This window comes from Poecile atricapillus, chromosome 19 (assembly GCF_030490865.1).
Source record: "Poecile atricapillus isolate bPoeAtr1 chromosome 19, bPoeAtr1.hap1, whole genome shotgun sequence".
In the NCBI taxonomy this organism is placed as follows: Eukaryota; Metazoa; Chordata; class Aves; order Passeriformes; family Paridae; genus Poecile; species Poecile atricapillus.
Window position 1 is genome coordinate 962,418 of NC_081267.1, and position 20,798 is coordinate 983,215.

At 49.6% G+C, this 20,798-nt stretch overlaps 1 protein-coding gene and 1 long non-coding RNA gene across 2 annotated transcripts in view; one reads left to right on the plus strand and one right to left on the minus strand.

Annotated features, from left to right (window-relative positions):
* Window positions 1-2,774: 2,774 nt before the first annotated feature.
* RABGGTA (Rab geranylgeranyltransferase subunit alpha) overlaps window positions 2,775-20,798 on the minus strand; it is a 28,146-nt gene continuing 10,122 nt past the window's right edge. The window contains exons 7-17 of the mRNA XM_058853188.1: window positions 20,225-20,308; window positions 20,057-20,139; window positions 19,070-19,171; window positions 18,851-18,947; window positions 18,715-18,766; window positions 17,681-17,769; window positions 10,849-10,937; window positions 10,031-10,135; window positions 8,157-8,270; window positions 3,727-3,814; window positions 2,775-3,092 (exon numbers count right to left, since the gene is read on the minus strand). Coding sequence (XP_058709171.1) covers window positions 2,944-3,092; window positions 3,727-3,814; window positions 8,157-8,270; window positions 10,031-10,135; window positions 10,849-10,937; window positions 17,681-17,769; window positions 18,715-18,766; window positions 18,851-18,947; window positions 19,070-19,171; window positions 20,057-20,139; window positions 20,225-20,308 — 1,052 coding nt within the window. The 3' untranslated portion in view covers window positions 2,775-2,943. The remainder of the gene's footprint in view (window positions 3,093-3,726; window positions 3,815-8,156; window positions 8,271-10,030; window positions 10,136-10,848; window positions 10,938-17,680; window positions 17,770-18,714; window positions 18,767-18,850; window positions 18,948-19,069; window positions 19,172-20,056; window positions 20,140-20,224; window positions 20,309-20,798) is intronic.
* LOC131586375 (uncharacterized) lies at window positions 17,382-17,770 on the plus strand. The gene is made up of 2 exons (XR_009279123.1): window positions 17,382-17,494; window positions 17,651-17,770. It is a non-coding gene; the product is annotated as an uncharacterized LOC131586375 (long non-coding RNA).

Here is a 20,798-nt window from a genome sequence, read left to right on the forward strand (position 1 = left end):
TATGGGCGGTACCAATGGCTCACTATGTGGCAGGGGGGTCCCTATGGAGGATTCAATGGCTCACTATGTGGCAGGGGGGTCCCTATGGGCGGATTCAATGGCTCACTATGTGGCAGGGGGTCCCTATGGGCGGTACCAATGGCTCACTATGTGGCAGGGGGGTCCCTATGGGCGGTACCAATGGCTCACTATGTGGCAGGGGGTCCCTATGGGCGGTACCAATGGCTCACTATGTGGCAGGGGGGTCCCTATGGGGGATTCAATGGCTCACTATGTGGCAGGGGGGTCCCTATGGAGGATTCAATGGCTCACTATGTGGCAGGGGGGTCCCTATGGGCGGTACCAATGGCTCACTATGTGGCAGGGGGGTCCCTATGGGACATTCAATGGCTCACTATGTGGCAGGGGGGTCCCTATGGAGGATTCAATGGCTCACTATGTGGCAGGGGGGTCCCTATGGGGGATTCAATGGCTCACTATGTGGCAGGGGGGTCCCTATGGAGGATTCAATGGCTCACTATGTGGCAGGGGGGTCCCTATGGGGGGTACCAATGGCTCACTATGTGGCAGGGGGGTCCCTATGGGCGGTACCAATGGCTCACTATGTGGCAGGGGGGTCCCTATGGGACATTCAATGGCTCACTATGTGGCAGGGGGGTCCCTATGGGCGGTACCAATGGCTCACTATGTGGCAGGGGGGTCTCTATGGGGGATTCAATGGCTCACTATGTGGCAGGGGGGTGCCTATGGGCGGTACCAATGGCTCACTATGTGGCAGGGGGGTCCCTATGGGACATTCAATGGCTCACTATGTGGCAGGGGGGTCCCTATGGGCGGTACCAATGGCTCACTATGTGGCAGGGGGGTCCCTATGGAGGATTCAATGGCTCACTATGTGGCAGGGGGGTCCCTATGGGACATTCAATGGCTCACTATGTGGCAGGGGGGTCCCTATGGAGGAGTCAATGGCTCACTATGTGGCAGGGGGGTCCCTATGGGCGGTACCAATGGCTCACTATGTGGCAGGGGGGTCCCTATGGAGGATTCAATGGCTCACTATGTGGCAGGGGGGTCCCTATGGGCGGTACCAATGGCTCACTATGTGGCAGGGGGTCCCTATAGGGGATTCAATGGCTCACTATGTGGCAGGGGGGTCCCTATGGGCGGTACCAATGGCTCACTATGTGGCAGGGGGGTCCCTATGGGGGATTCAATGGCTCACTATGTGGCAGGGGGGTCCCTATGGGACATTCAATGGCTCACTATGTGGCAGGGGGTTCCCTATGGAGGATTCAATGGCTCACTATGTGGCAGGGGGGTCCCTATGGGCGGTACCAATGGCTCACTATGTGGCAGGCGGGTCCCTATGGGACATTCAATGGCTCACTATGTGGCAGGGGGGTCCCTATGGGGGATTCAATGGCTCACTATGTGGCAGGGGGGTCCCTATGGGCGGTACCAATGGCTCACTATGTGGCAGGTGGGTCCCTATGGGACATTCAATGGCTCACTATGTGGCAGGGGGGTCCCTATGGAGGAGTCAATGGCTCACTATGTGGCAGGGGGTTCCCTATGGAGGATTGAATGGCTCACTATGTGGCAGGGGGGTCCCTATGGGCGGTATCAATGGCTCACTATGTGGCAGGGGGGTCCCTATGGAGGATTCAATGGCTCACTATGTGGCAGGGGGGTCCCTATGGGCGGTACCCATGGCTCACAATTTGGCAGGGAGGTTCCCCATGGCCTGACCCCTCGGATCACTATTTGGCAACGCCTGACTCACTATTTGCCAACCTTGGCTCACTATTTGGCAACTCCCCTCCCCTCCCCCCCTCCCCCCCTCCCCCCACGCCCGTGGCTCACTATTTGGCAAGGCCTCGCCCTAGGGCTGGGCCCGTGGATCACTATTTGGCAACGACGCTTTCCCGCCCCTCCCCCACCCCGAGCCCAACCCCCCCCCCTGCCCCTCCCCCCACCCCGCCCCTCCCCCACCCGCGGTGGCGCAACCGGGGCGGAGGTTTGGGGTTAGGATGAGGCAACTGGGAGGGACTGGGAGGGACTGGGGGGCACTGGGAGGGCACTGGGAGGGCACTGGGAGGGACTGGTTTGTACTGGGAGGGACTGGGAGGGGTCTGGAGGTCACTGGTTTATACTGGGAGGGCACTGGGAGGGCACTGGGATGGACTGGAGGTCACTGGTTTATACTGGGAGGGCACTGGAGGGCTCTGGGAGGGGACTGGTTTATACTGGGAGGAACTGGGAGGGCACTGGGTGGGGACTGGGGGTTAATGGGAGGGGGTTGGAGGTTACTGGTTTATACTGGGAGGGACTGGGATGGGACTGGGGGGCACTGGGATGAACTGGGAGGGGATTGAAGGTTACTGGTTTATACTGGGAGGGGACTGGGGGTTACTGGGAGGGCACTGGGAGGGACTGGTTTATACTGGGAGGGACTGGTAGTTACTGGGAGGGGACTGGGAGGGCACTGGGGGTTAATGGGAGGGGATTGAGGGTTACTGGTTTATACTGGGATGGACTGGGAGGGGACTGGAGGTGACTGGGAGGGACAAACTGGGACGAACTGGGACAAACTGGGACAAACTGGGAGTCTCCCCTTTATTGAACCCCAGAAAGGGGCGGAGCCCAACCCGGAAGTGCCCGGGACCAGAAAGGGGCGTGGCCAACCCCAAACCACGCCCCCAACCCGGAAGTGCCGCCGAAAAGGGGGCGTGGCCAACCCCAAACCACGCCCCCAACCCGGAAGTGCAGCCGATAATGGGGCGTGGCCAACCCCAAACCACGCCCCAACCCGGAAGTGCCGCCGAAAGGGGGCGTGGCCAACTCCAAACCACGCCCCCAACCCGGAAGTGCTGCCGCCGACCCGCGGGAAAAGGGGGCGTGGTCACAGCGGGAGGGGGCGTGGCCAGGAGAGGCCGCAGCCAATCAGCTGAAGGTGACGTCAACAGAGGGGAGGAGCTCGGCCAGGAGGGCGGGGCCGTCGGGGGCGGAGCCAAGCGGGGTCTCAGCCAATCCCAGCAGGGCGAGCCGGGGCCAGGCAGCCAATGGGGTGAGAGCGGAGGCGTGGCCAATGGCTGGGGGCGGGGCCATGCTGGGACCACGCCCCCCCAAAGGGGGGAATGCACGCCCAGTATGGACCAGTATGGACCAGTATGGACCAGTAACCTCCCAGTGCCCTCCCAGTGCCCTCCCAGTTCATCCCAGTTCAATCCCAGTTCAGCCCAGTGCCCTCCCAGTCCCCTCCCAGTTCCCTCCCAGTCTATCCCAGTCCATCCCAGTACATCCCAGTGCCCTCCCAGTTCATCCCAGTATGGCCCAGTGCCCTCCCAGTTCATCCCAGTCCCCTCCCAGTCCCCTCCCAGTCCATCCCAGTTCATCCCAGTCCCATCCCAGTTAATCCCAGTAAGCCCAGTCCCTCCCAGTTCATCCCAGTCCCCTCCCAGTTCATCCCAGTCCATCCCAGTCCCCTCCCAGTGGCCTCCCAGTCCATCCCAGTTCATCCCAGTATGTCCCAGTATACCCCAGTCACCTCCCAGTGCCCTCCCAGTTCCTCCCAGTCCATCCCAGTTCCCCCCCCAGCGCTCCCAGTTGCCCCCCAAACCCCTCCCAGTCCCTCCCAGTATAAACCAGTTCCCTCCCAGTCCCTCCCAGTCCCTCCCAGCCCCTCCCAGCCCCTCCCAGTATAAACCAGTATAAACCAGTCCGTACGGTTCCGGTCCAGCCGCAGCAGCCGCAGGCGGGGGAGGGGCGGGGCCGATCCCAGTTTGGAGACGCGGTTATCGGAGAGATCCAGTTCCTGCGGGACTGGGTTATACTGGGAGCACTGGGAGGGGACTGGGAGGGGACTGGGAGGGACTGGGTTATACTGGGAGGGAACTGGAATGGACTGGGTTATACTGGGAGGGACTGGGAGGGAACTGGGAGGGACTGGGAGGGACTGGGAGGGGACTGGGAGGGAACTGGTTTATACTGGGAGGGGACTGGGAGCACTGGGAGGGACTGGGATGGACTGGAAGGGACTGGGAGGGGACTGGGAGGGAACTGGGAGGGGACTGGGTTATACTGGGAGCACTGGGAGGGACTGGGAGGGGACTGGGAGGGAACTGGGAGAGACTGGGAGGGAACTGGGTTATACTGGGAGCACTGGGAGGGACTGGAAGGGACTGGGAGGGAACTGGGAGGGAACTGGGTTATACTGGAAGGGACTGGGAGGGAACTGGGAGGGAACTGGGAGGGAACTGGGCTATACTGGGGGGGACTGGGAGGGGACTGGAGTGGTTACTGGTGTAACTGGTGTGTGTTACTGGTGTTACTGGTGTGTTACTGGTGTAACTGGGAGCTGTTACTGGTGTTACTGGTGTCACTGGTGTAACTGGGAGCTGTTACTGGTGTGTTACTGGTGTTACTGGTTTCCCTTACTGGTGTCACTGGTGTGTCACTGGTGTCACTGGTGTGTTACTGGTGTAACTGGGAGCTGTTACTGGTGTTACTGGTTTCCCTTACTGGTGTCACTGGTGTCACTGGGAGCTGTTACTGGTGTCACTGGTGTCACTGGTGTAACTGGGATTGGTTACTGGTGTCACTGGTGTAACTGGGAGCTGTTACTGGTGTGTTACTGGTGTTACTGGTTTCCCTTACTGGTGTCACTGGTGTGTCACTGGTGTGTGTTACTGGTGTCACTGGTGTTACTGGTTTCCCTTACTGGTGTCATTGGTGTAACTGGAATTGGTTACTGGTGTTACTGGTGTCACTGGTGTGTTACTGGTGTCACTGGTGTGTCACTGGTGTAACTGGGATTGGTTACTGGTGTGTTACTGGTGTTACTGGTTTCCCTTACGGGTGTTACTGGTTTCCCTTACTGGTGTCATTGGTGTAACTGGGATTGGTTACTGGTGTCACTGGTGTAACTGGGAGCTGTTACTGGTGTCACTGGGAGCTGTTACTGGTGTCACTGGTGTGTCACTGGTGTGTTACTGGAGTCACTGGGAGCTGTTACTGGTGTAACTGGTTTCCCTTACTGGTGTTACTGGTGTCACTGGTGTCACTGGGAGCTGTTACTGGTGTCACTGGTGTCACTGATGTAACTGGGATTGGTTACTGGTGTTACTGGTGTCACTGGTGTGTTACTGGTGTAACTGGGATTGGTTACTGGTGTCACTGGTGTAACTGGGAGCTGTTACTGGTGTCACTGGTGTCACTGGGAGCTGTTACTGGTGTTACTGGTTTCCCTTACTGGTGTTACTGGTTTCCCTTACTGGTGTCACTGGTGTAACTGCGATTGGTTACTGGTGTCACTGGTGTCACTGGTGTAACTGGGAGCTGTTACTGGTGTGTTACTGGTGTTACTGGTGTCACTGGTGTAACTGGGAGCTGTTACTGGTGTTACTGGTTTCCCTTACTGGTGTCACTGGTGTAACTGGGATTGGTTACTGGTGTTACTGGTGTTACTGGTTTCCCTTACTGGTGTCACTGGTGTCACTGGTGTGTCACTGGTGTTACTGGTGTAACTGGGAGCTGTTACTGGTGTGTTACTGGTGTTACTGGTGTGTGTTACTGGTGTCACTGGTGTGTCACTGGTGTAACTGCGATTGGTTACTGGTGTCACTGGTGTAACTGGGAGCTGTTACTGGTGTTACTGGTTTCCCTTACTGGTGTCATTGGTGTAACTGGGATTGGTTACTGGTGTTACTGGTGTCACTGGTGTGTTACTGGTGTTACTGGTGTAACTGGGATTGGTTACTGGTGTCACTGGTGTCACTGGGAGCTGTTACTGGTGTTACTGGTGTGTTACTGGTGTTACTGGTTTCCCTTACTGGTGTCACTGGTGTAACTGGGATTGGTTACTGGTGTCACTGGTGTAACTGGGAGCTGTTACTGGTGTCACTGGTGTAACTGGGATTGGTTACTGGTGTCACTGGTGTGTTACTGGAGTCACTGGGAGCTGTTACTGGTGTTACTGGTTTCCCTTACTGGTGTTACTGGTGTCACTGGTGTGTTACTGGTGTAACTGGGATTGGTTACTGGTGTCACTGGTGTAACTGGGAGCTGTCACTGGTGTGTTACTGGTGTTACTGGTTTCCCTTACTGGTGTCACTGGTGTAACTGGGAGCTGTTACTGGTGTCACTGGTGTCACTGGTGTGTGTTACTGGTGTGTCACTGGTGTTACTGGTGTTACTGGTGTGTGTCACTGGTGTAACTGGGAGCTGTTACTGGTGTAACTGGTTTCCCTTACTGGTGTCACTGGTGTAACTGGGAGCTGTTACTGGTGTTACTGGTGTCACTGGTGTAACTGGGAGCTGTTACTGGTGTGTTACTGGTGTTACTGGTTTCCCTTACTGGTGTCACTGGTGTGTCACTGGTGTCACTGGTGTGTTACTGGTGTAACTGGGAGCTGTTACTGGTGTTACTGGTGTCACTGGTGTAACTGGGAGCTGTTACTGGTGTGTTACTGGTGTTACTGGTTTCCCTTACTGGTGTCACTGGTGTGTCACTGGTGTCACTGGTGTGTTACTGGTGTAACTGGGAGCTGTTACTGGTGTTACTGGTTTCCCTTACTGGTGTCACTGGTGTCACTGGGAGCTGTCACTGGTGTTACTGGTTTCCCTTACTGGTGTCACTGGTGTCACTGGTGTAACTGGGATTGGTTACTGGTGTCACTGGTGTAACTGGGATTGGTTACTGGTGTTACTGGTGTCACTGGGATTGGTTACTGGTGTCACTGGTGTTACTGGTTTCCCTTACTGGTGTTACTGGTTTCCCTTACTGGTGTTACTGGTGTGTCACTGGTGTAACTGGGAGCTGTTACTGGTGTTACTGGTGTGTTACTGGAGTCACTGGGAGCTGTTACTGGTGTTACTGGTGTCACTGGTGTGTTACTGGTGTAACTGGTTTCCCTTACTGGTGTTACTGGTGTGTGTTACTGGTGTTACTGGTGTGTTACTGGTGTCACTGGTGTGTTACTGGTGTTACTGGTTTCCCTTACTGGTGTCACTGGTGTGTGTTACTGGTGTTACTGGTTTCCCTTACTGGTGTTACTGGTGTCACTGGTGTGTCACTGGTGTAACTGGGAGCTGTTACTGGTGTGTCACTGGTGTAACTGGGAGCTGTTACTGGTGTGTTACTGGTGTTACTGGTTTCCCTTACTGGTGTCACTGGTGTCACTGGGAGCTGTTACTGGTGTTACTGGTTTCCCTTACTGGTGTCACTGGTGTGTTACTGGTGTAACTGGGATTGGTTACTGCTGTCACTGGTGTCACTGGTGTCACTGGTGTGTGTTACTGGTGTTACTGGTTTCCCTTACTGGTGTTACTGGTTTCCCTTACTGGTGTTACTGGTTTCCCTTACTGGTGTCACTGGTGTAACTGGGAGCTGTTACTGGTGTCACTGGTGTGTGTTACTGGTGTAACTGGTTTCCCTTACTGGTGTCACTGGTGTGTCACTGGTGTAACTGGGATTGGTTACTGGTGTGTCACTGGTGTCACTGGTGTGTGTTACTGGTGTCACTGGTGTAACTGGGAGCTGTTACTGGTGTCACTGGAGTCACTGGGAGCTGTTACTGGTGTGTTACTGGTGTTACTGGTGTGTTACTGGTGTTACTGGTTTCCCTTACTGGTGTTACTGGTTTCCCTTACTGGTGTCACTGGTGTGTCACTGGTGTAACTGGGAGCTGTTACTGGTGTTACTGGTTTCCCTTACTGGTGTCACTGGTGTCACTGGTGTGTGTTACTGGTGTCACTGGTGTAAGTGGGAGCTGTTACTGGTGTGTTACTGGTGTGTCACTGGTGTGTTACTGGAGTCACTGGGAGCTGTTACTGGTGTGTTACTGGTGTTACTGGTTTCCCTTACTGGTGTCACTGGTGTAACTGGGATTGGTTACTGGTGTCACTGGTGTAACTGGGATTGGTTACTGGTGTGTTACTGGTGTCACTGGTGTGTCACTGGTGTCACTGGGAGCTGTTACTGGTGTTACTGGTGTTACTGGTTTCCCTTACTGGTGTCACTGGTGTGTGTTACTGGTGTCACTGGTGTGTTACTGGTGTAACTGGTTTCCCTTACTGGTGTCACTGGTGTGTTACTGGTGTTACTGGTGTGTTACTGGTGTTACTGGTTTCCCTTACTGGTGTCACTGGTTTCTCACCTTGAGGCTCCTCAGGGCTCCCAGCGCCGCCGGCAGCTCCCGCAGTTCATTCCCAGCCAGATCCAGCCGGGCCAGCGCCGCCATCCGCTCCAGCAGGGGCACTGCCGTCAGCCCCTAAACCAGTATAGACCAGTATAAACCAGTATGGACCAGTATGGACCAGTATAAACCAGTATAGATCAATATACACCAATATAACCCATTATAAACCACAATAAACCACTATAAACCGCTATGGACCAGTATAAACCAGTACAGACCCAGCCCCATCCGCTCCAGCAGGGGCACTGCCGTCAGCCCCTAAACCAGTATAAACCAGTATAAACCAGTATGGACCAGTATATACCAGTATAGATCAATATAACCCACTATAAACCACAATAAACCACTATAAACTGCTATAAACCAGTATAAACCAGTACAGACCCAGCCCCATCCGCTCCAGCAGGGGCACTGCCGTCAGCCCCTAAACCAGTATAAACCAGTATAAACCAGTATGGACCAGTATAAACCAGTATAAACCAATATAACCCATTATAACCCGCTATAACCCAGTATAACCTGCTATAAACCACTATAAACCAGTATAAACCAGTACAGACCCAGCCCCATCCGCTCCAGCAGGGGCACTGCCGTCAGCCCCTAAACCAGTATAAACCAGTATAAACCAGTATAAACCAGTATAGATCAATATACACCAATATAACCCATTATAACCTGTTATAAACCGCTATAAACCAGTATAAACCAGTACAGACCCAGCCCCATCCGCTCCAGCAGGGGCACTGCCGTCAGCCCCTAAACCAGTATAAACCAGTATAAACCAGTATAAACCAGTATAGATCAATATACACCAATATAACCCATTATAACCTGTTATAAACCGCTATAAACCAGTATAAACCAGTATAAACCAGTATAAACCAGTACAGACCCAGCCCCATCCGCTCCAGCAGGGGCACTGCCGTCAGCCCCTAAACCAGTATAGACCAGTATAAACCAGTATGGACCAGTATGGACCAGTATGGATCAATATACACCACTATAAACCACAATAAACCACTATAAACTGCTATGGACCAGTATAAACCAGTATAACCCAGTATAAACCACTCTAAACCAATATAAACCACTATGGACCGGTATAAACCAGTATGAGCCAGTACAAACCAGTATAAACCAGTAAAACCACTACAAACCAGTATAAACCAGTATAAACCAGTATAAACCAATATAAACCAGTATAAACCAGTATAAACCAGTACAAACCAGAATAAACCAGTATAAACCAGTATAAACCAGTACAAACCAGTAAAACCACTACAAACCAGTATAAACCAGTATAAACCAGTATAAACCAGTAACCCCCAAACTCCCTCCCAAAGCCCCCAGACCCCTCCAATCCCTGCCCCAGTATAAACCAGTATAAACCAGTAAGCCCACAAGTCCCTCCCAGTACCTCCAAACATCCCCAAACCCCTCCCAGTATAAACCAGTATAAACCAGTACAAACCAGTATAAACCAGTACAAACCAGTACAAACCAGTAACCCCCCCAAACCTCTCCCAGTCCAAACCAGTATAAACCAGTAACCCCCAAAAATCCCTCCCAGTAGCCCCCAGAGCCTCCCCAGCGCCCTCCCAGTCCAAACCAGTATAAACCAGTACAAACCAGTATAAACCAGTAACCCCAAAATTCCCTCCCCAAAACCCCCCAACCCCTCCCAGTATAAACCAGTCCAAACCAGTGACCCCAGAACCCCCCAGAAGTCGCTCCCAGCGGCTCCCAAACCCCTCCCAGTCCAAACCAGTATAAACCAGTATAAACCAGTATAAACCAGTATAAACCAGTATAAACCAGTATAAACCAGTTACCTTGGCGGGCAGGCTCAGCCCCTCCCCCGCTCCCAGTACGGCCAGCGCCACCTCGAAGCGGGACCGGACGTCGGCCACGAACCCCGAGCGCAGGGGGTCGGCCTCCTGCACCAGTATAAACCAGTATAAACCAGTATAAACCAGTATGGACCAGTATGGACCAGTATAAACCAGTAAGGAGCAAAAAAACCCCGCCCCAAAGCTCCTGAGGGCATTCCCAGTATAAACCAGTATGGACCAGTTAGCCCAGCACCCCCAAGTCCAGCCCGGAAGGGTTCAAACCCCTTTCCCAGTATAAACCAGTATAAACCAGTATAAACCAGTATAAACCAGTAAGGCCAAATTTCCCTCCCGAATGTGCCCAAATCCCTCCCAGTATAAACCAGTATAAACCAGTAAGACCCCAAACCCTGTCCCGCCCACCCCCAGGCCCCTCCCAGTATAAACCAGTATAAACCAGTATAAACCAGTGACCCCAAAATTCCCTCCTAAAAGTGCCCAAACCCATCCCAGTATAAACCAGTATAAACCAGTAACCCCCAAACTCATTCCCACTCACCCCGAAACCCCTCCCAGTCCAAACCAGTCCAAACCAGTCCAAACCAGTATAAACCAGTATAAACCAGTAAGCCCAAAATTCCCGGCCCAAAACCCCCAAACCCGTCCCAGTATAAACCAGTATAAACCAGTATAAACCAGTAAGCCCCAAACCCTCTCCCCTGAGACCCTCCCAGTCCAAACCAGTCTAAACCAGTCTAAACCAGTATAAACCAGTATAAACCAGTATAAACCAGTATAAACCAGTATAAACCAGTGACCTGCAGGCTCCGCAGGTGCTCCCGGATCTCCCGGGCGTGGCCGCGAGGATCCAGCGCAGCCAAGAGCAGGGCCAGGGTCAGCAGACAGCCTGAAACCAGTATGGACCAGTATAAACCAGTATGGACCAGTATGGAACAGTATGGACCAGTATGGACCAGTATGGACCAGTATAAACCAGTATGGACCAGTATAAACCAGTATGGACCAGTATGGACCAGTATAAACCAGTATAAACCAGCATGGACCAGTATAGATCAGTATGGAGCAGTATGGACCAGTATAAACCAGTATGGACCAGTATGGACCAGTATAGACCAGTATGGACCAGTATGGAACAGTATGGACCAGTATGGACCGGTATAAACCAGTATGGACCAGTATGGACCAGTATGGAACAGTATGGACCAGTATGGACCGGTATAAACCAGTATGGACCAGTATGGACCAGTATGGACCAGTATGGACCAGTATGGACCGGTATAAACCAGTATGGACCAGTATGGACCAGTATGGACCAGTATAAACCAGTATGGACCAGTATGGACCAGTATGGACCGGTATAAACCAGTATGGACCAGTATGGAGCAGTATGGACTAGTATGGACCAGTATAAACCAGTCCAAACCAGTATAAACCAGTATAAACCAGTCCAAACCAGTCCAAACCAGTATAAACCAGTATAAACCAGTATAAACCAGTATAAACCAGTCCAAACCAGTATAAACCAGTATAAACCAGTATAAACCAATATAAACCAGTATAAACCAGTTCAAACCAGTCCAAACCAGTATAAACCAGTCCAAACCAGTATAAACCAGTATAAACCCGTCCAAACCAGTATAAACCAGTATAAACCAGTACAAACCAGTCCAAACCAGTCCAAACCAGTCCAAACCAGTTCAAACCAGTCCAAACCAGTATAAACCAGTATAAACCAGTATAAACCAGTATAAACCAGTCCAAACCAGTATAAACCAGTATGGAGCAGTATGGACCAGTATGGACCAGTATAAACCAGTTCAAACCAGTATAAACCAGTATAAACCAGTCCAAACCAGTCCAAACCAGTATAAACCAGTCCAAACCAGTCCAAACCAGTATAAACCAGTCCAAACCAGTCCAAACCAGTCCAAACCAGTCCAAACCAGTATAAACCAGTCCAAACCAGTCCAAACCAGTATAAACCAGTATAAACCAGTATAAACCAGTCCAAACCAGTATAAACCAGTATAAACCAGTATAAACCAGTCCAAACCAGTATAAACCAATATAAACCAGTATAAACCAGTATAAACCAGTATAAACCAGTCCAAACCAGTATAAACCAGTATAAACCAGTCCAAACCAGTATAAGCCAGTATAAACCAGTATAAACCAGTCCAAACCAGTATAAACCAGTATAAACCAGTACGGAGCAGATTTTGGGGGGGATTTTTGGGATGAATTTGAGGGAATTTTTGGAGATATTTTTTGGATGATTTTTGGGTATTTTGGGGGTGATTTTTGGGTGATTTTTGGGTGATTTTTGGGTGTTTTGGGGGTGATTTTTTTGCATTTTTGGGCATTTTTGGGATATTTTGGGGTGTTTTTTTGGGTGTTTTTTGGGTGATTTTTGGGTGATTTTTTGGTGATTTTTGGATGTTTTTTGGGTATTTCTGGGTGGGTTTTGGGTAATTTTTGGGTGTTTTTTGGTGTTTTTGGGGTGTTTTTGGGGTTATTTTTGGGGTGGTTTTGGGCTGTTTTTGGGTGATTTTTGGGTGTTTTTTGGGTGATTTTTGGGTGTTTTTTGGGTGATTTTTGGGTGATTTTTGGGTGTTTTGGGGGTGTTTTTTTTGCATTTTTGGGATTTTTGGGTGTTTTTTGGGTGATTTTTGGGGGTATTTTTTGGGTGTTTTTTGGGCATTTTTGGGATATTTTTGGGTGTTTTTTGGGTGATTTTTGGGTGTTTTTTGGGCATTTTGGGGTTGTTTTTTGGGTGTTTTTTGGGTGATTTTGGGGGGTATTTTTTGGGTGGTTTTGGGTGATTTTTGGGCATTTTTGGGGTATTTTTGGGGTCTTTTCTGGGTGTTTTTTGGGTGTTTTTTGAGATTTTTAGAGCATTTTAAGAGTTGGGGTTTGGGTGTTTTTGGGGGATTTTTTGAATTTTTGGGGTGTTTTTTGGGGCTGTTATGGGTATTTTTGTGATATTTTGGGGGTGGTTTTTGGGTGTTTTTTTTTGCATTTTTGGGATTTTTTGGGTGTTTTTGGAGTATTTTTGGATGTTTTTGGGGTGATTTTGGGGTATTTTGGGGGTGGTTTTTGGGTGTTTTTTGGGTATTTTTGGGGTGTTTTTGGGTGTTTTTTGGGTGTTTTTTGGGTGTTTTTTGGGTGTTTTTTGGGTGTTTTTGGGGTGGTTTTTTAGGTGTTTTTTGGGCATTTTTGGGGTATTTTTTGGGTGTTTTTTGGGTGATTTTTGGGTGTTTTTGGGGTGTTTTTTTGCTGATTTTTGGGTATTTTTGGGGTATTTTTGGGCTGTTTTTTGGGCATTTTTGGGCTGTTTTTTGGGTGATTTTTGGGTGTTTTTTGGGCATTTTTGGGTGATTTTTGGGGATTTTTTGGGTGTTTTTTTGGGTGATTTTTGGGTGATTTTTGGGTGATTTTTGGGTGATTTTTTGGGTGTTTTTTTGGCATTTTTTGGGTGTTTTTTGGGTGTTTTTGGGGTGTTTTTGGGGTATTTTGGGGGTGTTTTGGGGGTATTTTTTTTGTATTTTTAAGGTATTTTTGGGGTGTTTTTTGGGGTGTTTTGGGGGGATTTTGAGGGTTTTTTGGGGTAATTTTGGGGGATTTTTGGGTGTTTTTTGGGTGATTTTTGGGTATTTTTGGAGTGTTTTTCTGGGTATTTTTTGGGGGCATTTTTGGGATTTTTTGGGGTGTTTTGTGGGGTTTTTTTTGGTATTTTTGGGGTGTTTTTTGGGTGATATTTGGGTGTTTTTGGGGTGTTTTTTGAGGTGTTTTTGGGGGTATTTTGGGGGTATTTTGGGTATTTTGGGAGTATTTTTGGGTGATTTTATTTTATTTTTTGGGTATTTTTGGGGTGTTTTTTGGGTATTTTTGGGGTAGTTTTGGAGTGATTTTTGGGGTGATTTTTGGGTATTTTTGGGATATTTTTGGGGTGATTTTTGGGTATTTTTGGGGTGTTTTTGAGATTTTTTTCGGGCATTTTTTGGGTGTTTCAGGAGGATTTTTGGGTGGGTTTGGGGCTGTTTTTTGGGTGTTTTTGGGGGTGATTTTGGGATTTTTTGGGGCTGTTTTTTGGGTGTTTTTTTGGTATTTTTAGGGTGTTCTTTGGGTGTTTTTTGGGTGTTTCTTGGGTGATTTTTGGGTGGTTTTGGGAGATTTTGGGGGGTTTTTTGGGGGTATTTTGGGTATTTTGGGAGTATTTTTGGGTGATTTTATTTTATTTTTTGGGTGTTTTTTTGGTGTTTTTGGGTATTTTTGGGGCATTTTTGGGGTGATTTTTGGGTATTTTTGGGGTGTTTTTGAGATTTTTTGGGGCATTTTTTTGGGGTGTTTGAGGAGGATTTTTGGGTGGTTTTGGGGTTGTTTTTTGGTTGTTTTTTGGGTGTTTTTGGGGGTGTTTTTGGTCTTTTGGGGCTGTTTTTTGGGGTGTTTTTGGGGATATATTTTATGTATTTTTAGGGTGTTTTTTTGCCTGTTCTGGGGTTTTTTGGGTGTTTTTCCAGCTGTTTTTTGGGGTGTTTTGGGAGTGGTTTTGAGGATTTTTTGGGGTAATTTTGGGTGGTTTTTGGGTGGGTTTTGGGTGATTTTTGGGTAGCTTTTTGGGTATTTTTTGGGGCATTTTTGGGATTTTTTTGGGCTGTTTTTTGGGTGTTTTTTTGGTAATTTTGGGGTGGCTTTTGGGTATTTTTTGGGTGTTTTTTTGGTGTTTCTGGGGGTGTTTTTTCAGTATTTTTGGGGGTAATTTTGGGGTGCTTTGGGGGTATTTTGGGTATTTTTTGGTGTTTTTAGGGTGTTTTTTGGGGTGATTTTTGGGTGTTTTTGGGGTGTTTTTTGGGGGGTTTTTGGGGGTATTTTGGGGTTCTTTTTGGGTATTTTGGGAGTATTTTTGGGTGATTTTATTTTATTTTTTGGGTGGTTTTTTGGTGTTTTTTGGGTATTTTTGGGGTGTTTTTGGGGTGATTTTTGGGTATTTTTGGGGTGTTTTTGAGATTTTTTTGGGGCATTTTTTGGGGTGTTTCAGGAGGATTTTTGGGTGGTTTTGGGGTTGTTTTTTGGGTGTTTTTTAGGTGTTTTTGGGGGTGTTTTTGGGGCTGTTTTTTGGGTGTTTTTGGGGGTGTTTTTGGGATTTTGGGGCTGTTTTTTGGGGTTGTTTTGGGGATATTTTTTATGTATTTTTGGGGCTGTTCTGGGGTTTTTTGGGTGTTTTTTCAGGGGTTTTTTGGGGTGTTTTGGGGGGTGGTTTTGATAATTTTTGGGGTAATTTTGGGGTGTTTTTTGGGGTGTTTTTTGGGTGATTTTTGGGTGGTTTTGGGGTGTTTTTTGGGGTATTTTGGGGGGTATTTTTGGGGGTATTTTTGGGATTTTTTGGGGCTGTTTTTTGGGTGGTTTTTTGGTATTTTTGGGGTGGTTTTTTGGGTGTTTCTGGGGGTGTTTTATCAGTATATTTGGGGGTAATTTTGGGGTGTTTTGGGGGTATTTTGGGTTATTTTTTATTATTATTTGGGTATTTTTTTGGTGTTTTTAGGGTGTTCTTTGGGTGTTTTTTGGGGTGTTTTTTGGGTTTTTTTTGGTGTTTTTTGGGTATTTTGGGAGTATTTTTGGGTGATTTTATTTTATTTTTGGGGGGTATTTTTTGGTGATTTTTGGGTATTTTTGGGGTGTTTTTGGGGTGATTTTTGGGTATTTTTTGGTGTTTTTGGATATTTTTGGGGCGTTTTTGGGGTGATTTTTGGGTGTTTTTGGGGTGTTTTTGAGATTGTTTTGGGGCAGTTTTGGGGGTGTTTCAGGAGGATTTTTGGGTATTTTGGGGTGATTTTTGGGTGTTTTTGGGGGTATTTTTGGGATTTTGGGGCTGTTTTTTGGGGTGTTTTTGGGGATATTTTTAATGTATTTTTGGGTTGTTTTTTGGGGCTGTTCTGGGGTTTTTTGGGTGTTTTTTCAGTTGTTTTTTGGGGTGTTTTGGGGGCCATTTTGAGGTTTTTTGGGGTAATTTTGTGGTGTTTTTGGGTGGTTTTTGGGTGATTTTTGGGTATTTTTGGGGTGCTTTTTGGGTATTTTTTGGGGCATTTTTGGGATTTTTTTGGGCTGTTTTTTGGGTGTTTTTGGGTGTTTTTGGGTGTTTTTGGGGTGGCTTTTGGGTGCTTTTGGGGTGGTTTTGGGGTGTTTTTGGGGTGTTTTTGGGGGAGGTTTTGGGGGTATTTTGGGGTTATTTTTGGGGGTAATTTTTGGGGTGTTTTTGGGGTGGTTTTGGGATGTTTTTGGGTGGTTTTGGGGTTTTTTTGAGGTGTTTTTGGGGTTATTTTGGGGGTGGTTTTGGTGTGGTTTTGGGGTATTTTTGGGGTGGTTTGGGGTTATATTTGGGGTATTTTGGGGTGATTTTTGGGTGTCTTTGGGGTATTTTTGGGGTGTTTTTGGGGTGGTTTTGGGGAAGTTTTGGGGCTATTTTTGGGGTAGTTTTCGGGGTATTTTGGGGGTATTTTTGGGGTGTTTTTGGGGTATTTTTGGGGTGGTTTTGGGGTGGTTTTGGGGTATTTTTGGGATTATTTTTGGGGTGGTTTTTGGGTGTTTTTGGGGGTGTTTTTTGGGTGTGTTCTGGGTGTTTTTTGGGGTATTTTTGGGGTGGTTTTGGGGTGTTTTCTGGGTGGTTTTGGGGCAGGTTTTGGGGGTATTTTTGGGTTACTTTTTTGGTGTTTTTTGGGTGTTTTTTGGGGTGTTTTTTGGGGTGGTTTTGGGGCTATTTTTGGGGGTGGTTTTGGGGTGTTTTTGGGGTATTTTTGGGTTATTTTTGGGTTATTTTGGGGTGGGTTTTGGGTGTTTTTCAGGTGTTTTTTGGGGTGTTTTTTGGGTTATTTTTGGGGTGGTTTTGGGTCATTTTTGGTGTTATTTTGGGGTATTTTTGGGGTGGTTTTCGGGGTTATTTTTGGGGTGTTTCTGGGGTGTTTTTGGGGGTGTTTTGGTGTATTTTTGAGTTATTTTTGGGGTATTTTTGGGGTGCTTTTGGGGTGTTTCTGGGGTGTTTTTGGGGTATTTTTGGGGTTGTTTTGGGGTGGTTTTGGGTTGGTTTTTGGGGTGTTTTTTGGGTGATTTTGGGTGTTTTTTGGGGTGTTGTTGGGGTTATTTTTGGGGTATTTTTGGGGTGGTTTTGGGGTGTTTTTTGGGTGGTTTTGGGGAGGTTTTGGGGAGGTTTTGGGGCTATTTTTGGGGTGTTTCTGGGGTGTTTTTGGGGTATTTTTGGGGTTATTTTGGGGTGGTTTTGGGTTGGTCTTTGGGGTGTTTTTTGGGTGTTTTTTGGGTGATTTTGGGTGTTTTTTGGGGTGTTTTTGGGGTTATTTTTGGGGTATTTTTGGGGTGGTTTTGGAGTGTTTTCTAGGTGGTTTTGGGGAGGTTTTGGGGCTATTTTTGGGGTGGTTTTGGGGTGTTTTTCAGGTGTTTTTGGGGTTATTTTTGGGGTATTTTGGGGTTGGTTTTGGGGTGTTTTTGGGGTGTTTTTGGGGTATTTTTGGTGTTATTTTGGGGTTGTTTTGGGGTGTTTTTGGGGTGTATTTGGCATATTTATGGGGTTGTTTTTGGGGTGCTTTTCAGGTGTTTCTGGGGTGTTTTTGGGGCTCTCACCGCGGCTCTGAGGCTCCAGCTCCAGCAGCTCCCGGCACATCCTCACCTGCTCCTGCAGCACCTGAGCCTCGGCCACGCCCAGCTCCGGCCTGGGGGCGGGGCCAGGGGGTGAGAAAGGGGCGGGGCTTGGGCTCGAGGGGGCGGGGCTTAAATAAGGGGCGTGGTTTAACTGCAAAGGGGCGTGGCTTAACATCATGGGGGTGACTGGCAGCTCCAGGTGGGCGTGGCTTAAAGAAAAGGGGGCGTGGCTTTGGGAAATGGGCGTGGCTTTGAGCCTCATGGGGATGAATGGCAGCTCCTGGTGGGCGTGGCTTAAGGAGAAGGAGGCGTGGCTTTAGGAAATGGGCGTGGCTTGAGGCCAATAGGAGTGAATGGCAACTCCTGGTGGGCGTGGCTTAAGGATAAGGGGGTGTGGCTTTAGGAAATGGGCGTGGCTTGAGCCTTATAGGAATGAAGGGTGGCTCCTGGTGGGCGTGGCTTAAAGAAAAGGGGGCGTGGCTTTGGGAAATGGGTGGGGCTTGAGCCTCATGGGGATTAAAAGAGGCTCCTGGGGGCGTGGCTTAAAGAAAGGGGGCGTGGCTTGGGGAAATGGGCGTGGCTTGAGCCTCATGGGGGTGACTGGCAGCTCCTGGTGGGCGTGGCTTTAAAAGGGGGCGTGGCATTGGGAAAATGGGCGTGGCTTGAGCCTCATGGGGGTGACTGGCAGCTCCTGGTGGGCGTGGCTTTAAAAGGGGGCGTGGCATTGGGAAAATGGGCGTGGCTTGAGCCTCATGGGGATTAAAGGGGGCTCCTGGTGGGCGTGGCTTAAGGAGAAGGGGGCGTGGCTTTGGGAAATGGGCGTGGCTTGAGCATCATAGGGATGAAGGTCAGCTCCTGGTGGGCGTGGCTTAAAGAAAGGGGCGTGGCTTGGGGAAATGGGTGTGGCTTGAGCCTCATGGGGATGAATGGCAGCTCCTGGTGGGCGTGGCTTTGGGAAATGGGCGTGGTTTGAGGGAAAGGGGGCGTGGCTTTCCCAAAAAAGGGGCGTGGCTCACCAGAAAAGCTCCCGCTCCACGATTGGCTCCTGCCAGCAAGCCTGAGTCTCACCTGGGAAAGAGAAAAAGGGGCGTGGCCAGGTGAGGAAAGGGGCGTGGCCAGAAGTGGGCGGGGTCAGAGGGGGTGTGGCCTCACCTGGCAGCAGCGTGACGTCACGGGGGGCGGAGTCAGGAGCCCAGGTGACCTCCAGGTGGGCGGGGCCATCGCTGGGCAGGGCAGGGAGGGCACAGAGCTGATGGCACCTGTCAAGGTGTGCCCGGGGATGGCCACGCCCACCCCTCCGAGCCACGCCCACCCCTCCAAGCCACGCCCACCCCCAGCCACGCCCTCCTGTGGTTTTAAGGCCAAGGATACCCAGGTGTGGCTGGGGCGTGGCCGCCCCTCCCCCGAGCGCCACGGCTCGCTCAGGGCGGAGCCGTCCAGAGTCGCCGTCAGCTCCGGGCACTCCGGGTTCACCTGTGGGAGGGGAGAAAGGATCCAAATTTAGGGGATTTTCCCATCAAAAATTGGGAATTTCCAGCCTCAAAATTGGCTTTTTTAGCCCCAAAACATTTTGGGGCATCAGGTCTACCCATTGAAATGAATGGGGATTGAGGGACACCAGGTCTACCCATTGAAATGAATGGGAATTTTGGGACACCAAGTCTACCCATTGAAATAAATGGGGATTGAGGGACACCAGGTCTACCCATTGAAATAAATGGGATAAATGGGACACCAGGTCTATCCATTCAAGTCAATGGACTAATTGGGACACCAGGTCTACCCATTGAAGTCAATGGGGATTGAAGGACACCAGGTCTACCCATTGACATGAATGGGATAAAACGGACACCAGGTCTACCCGTTGAAGTCAATGGGATAAATGGGACACCAAGTCTACCCATTGAAGTCAATGGGAATTTTGGGACACCAGGTCTACCCATTGAAGTCAATGGGGATTGAGGGACACCAGGTCTACCCATTGAAAGCAATGGGATAAAACAGACACCAGGTCTACCCATTGAAGTCAATAGGAATTTCAGGACACCAGGTCTACCCATTGAAGTCAATGGGATAAATGGGACACCAGGTCTACCCATTGAAATCAATTGGATAAATGGGACACCAGGTCTACCCATTGAAGTCAATGGGATAAATGGGACACCAGGTCTACCCAGTCAAAGCAATGGCAATTCCAGAGCAGAAGTTTAGGGGAGATCCAAAGGATTTTTTTTGGGGGTACCCCGGGGTTTTGGGGAATTCAGCTCTCTGAGGGGTACCCAGGTGTATCCAGGTGATTTTGGGGGGTACCCAGGTGTATCCAGCTGGTTTTTGGGGTTCCCAGGGGTCCCCACTCACCTTGACAGGCCGGGAGAAGATGACGGCCACCGTCGCATCCTCTCGGTCGATGTGGACACAGATGACCCTCGGCGGCGGGGGGGCTGTCGGGGGACACCCCAACATTCAGGGGGGGCACCCCAAAACTCCAGCTGAGGGCCCCAGGGCTGGGAGGGAGCCCTGAGTTACCTCGGGAGAGGATGCAGCGCAGGTACACCCAGGCACTTTGGTCCGTGGGGTCGGTGAAGACGGCGTTCTGCACCAGCTCCAGCTCTGGGGAGAGGAAAAAAGGGGCACCCCAAAATCTCAGGGGGGCACCCAGGTGCGCAGGAGTTCAAGTCTACCCCAGGAAAGGCAATGGGGGTTTTAGGGACACCAAATTTACCCGTTAAAACCAATGGGCATTTAGGGGCATCAGGTCTACCCATTGAAACAAATGGGGAACAGTTGGACACCAGGTCTACCCCCATTAAAACCAATAGGAATTGTAGGGACACCAGGTCTACCAATTGAAACCAATGGGAATTATGGGACAGCAGGTCTACCCATTGAAGTCAATGGGAACTTTGGGACAGCAGGTCTACCCATTGAAACCAATGGGAACTTTGGGGACACCAGGTCTACCCATTGAAGTCAATGTAGTGCATGGGACACCAGGTCTACCCATTGAAACCAATGGGAATTTTTGGGTCACCAGGTCTACCCATTGAAACCAGTAAGAACTTAAGGACACCAGGTCTACCTATTGAAACCAATGGGAATT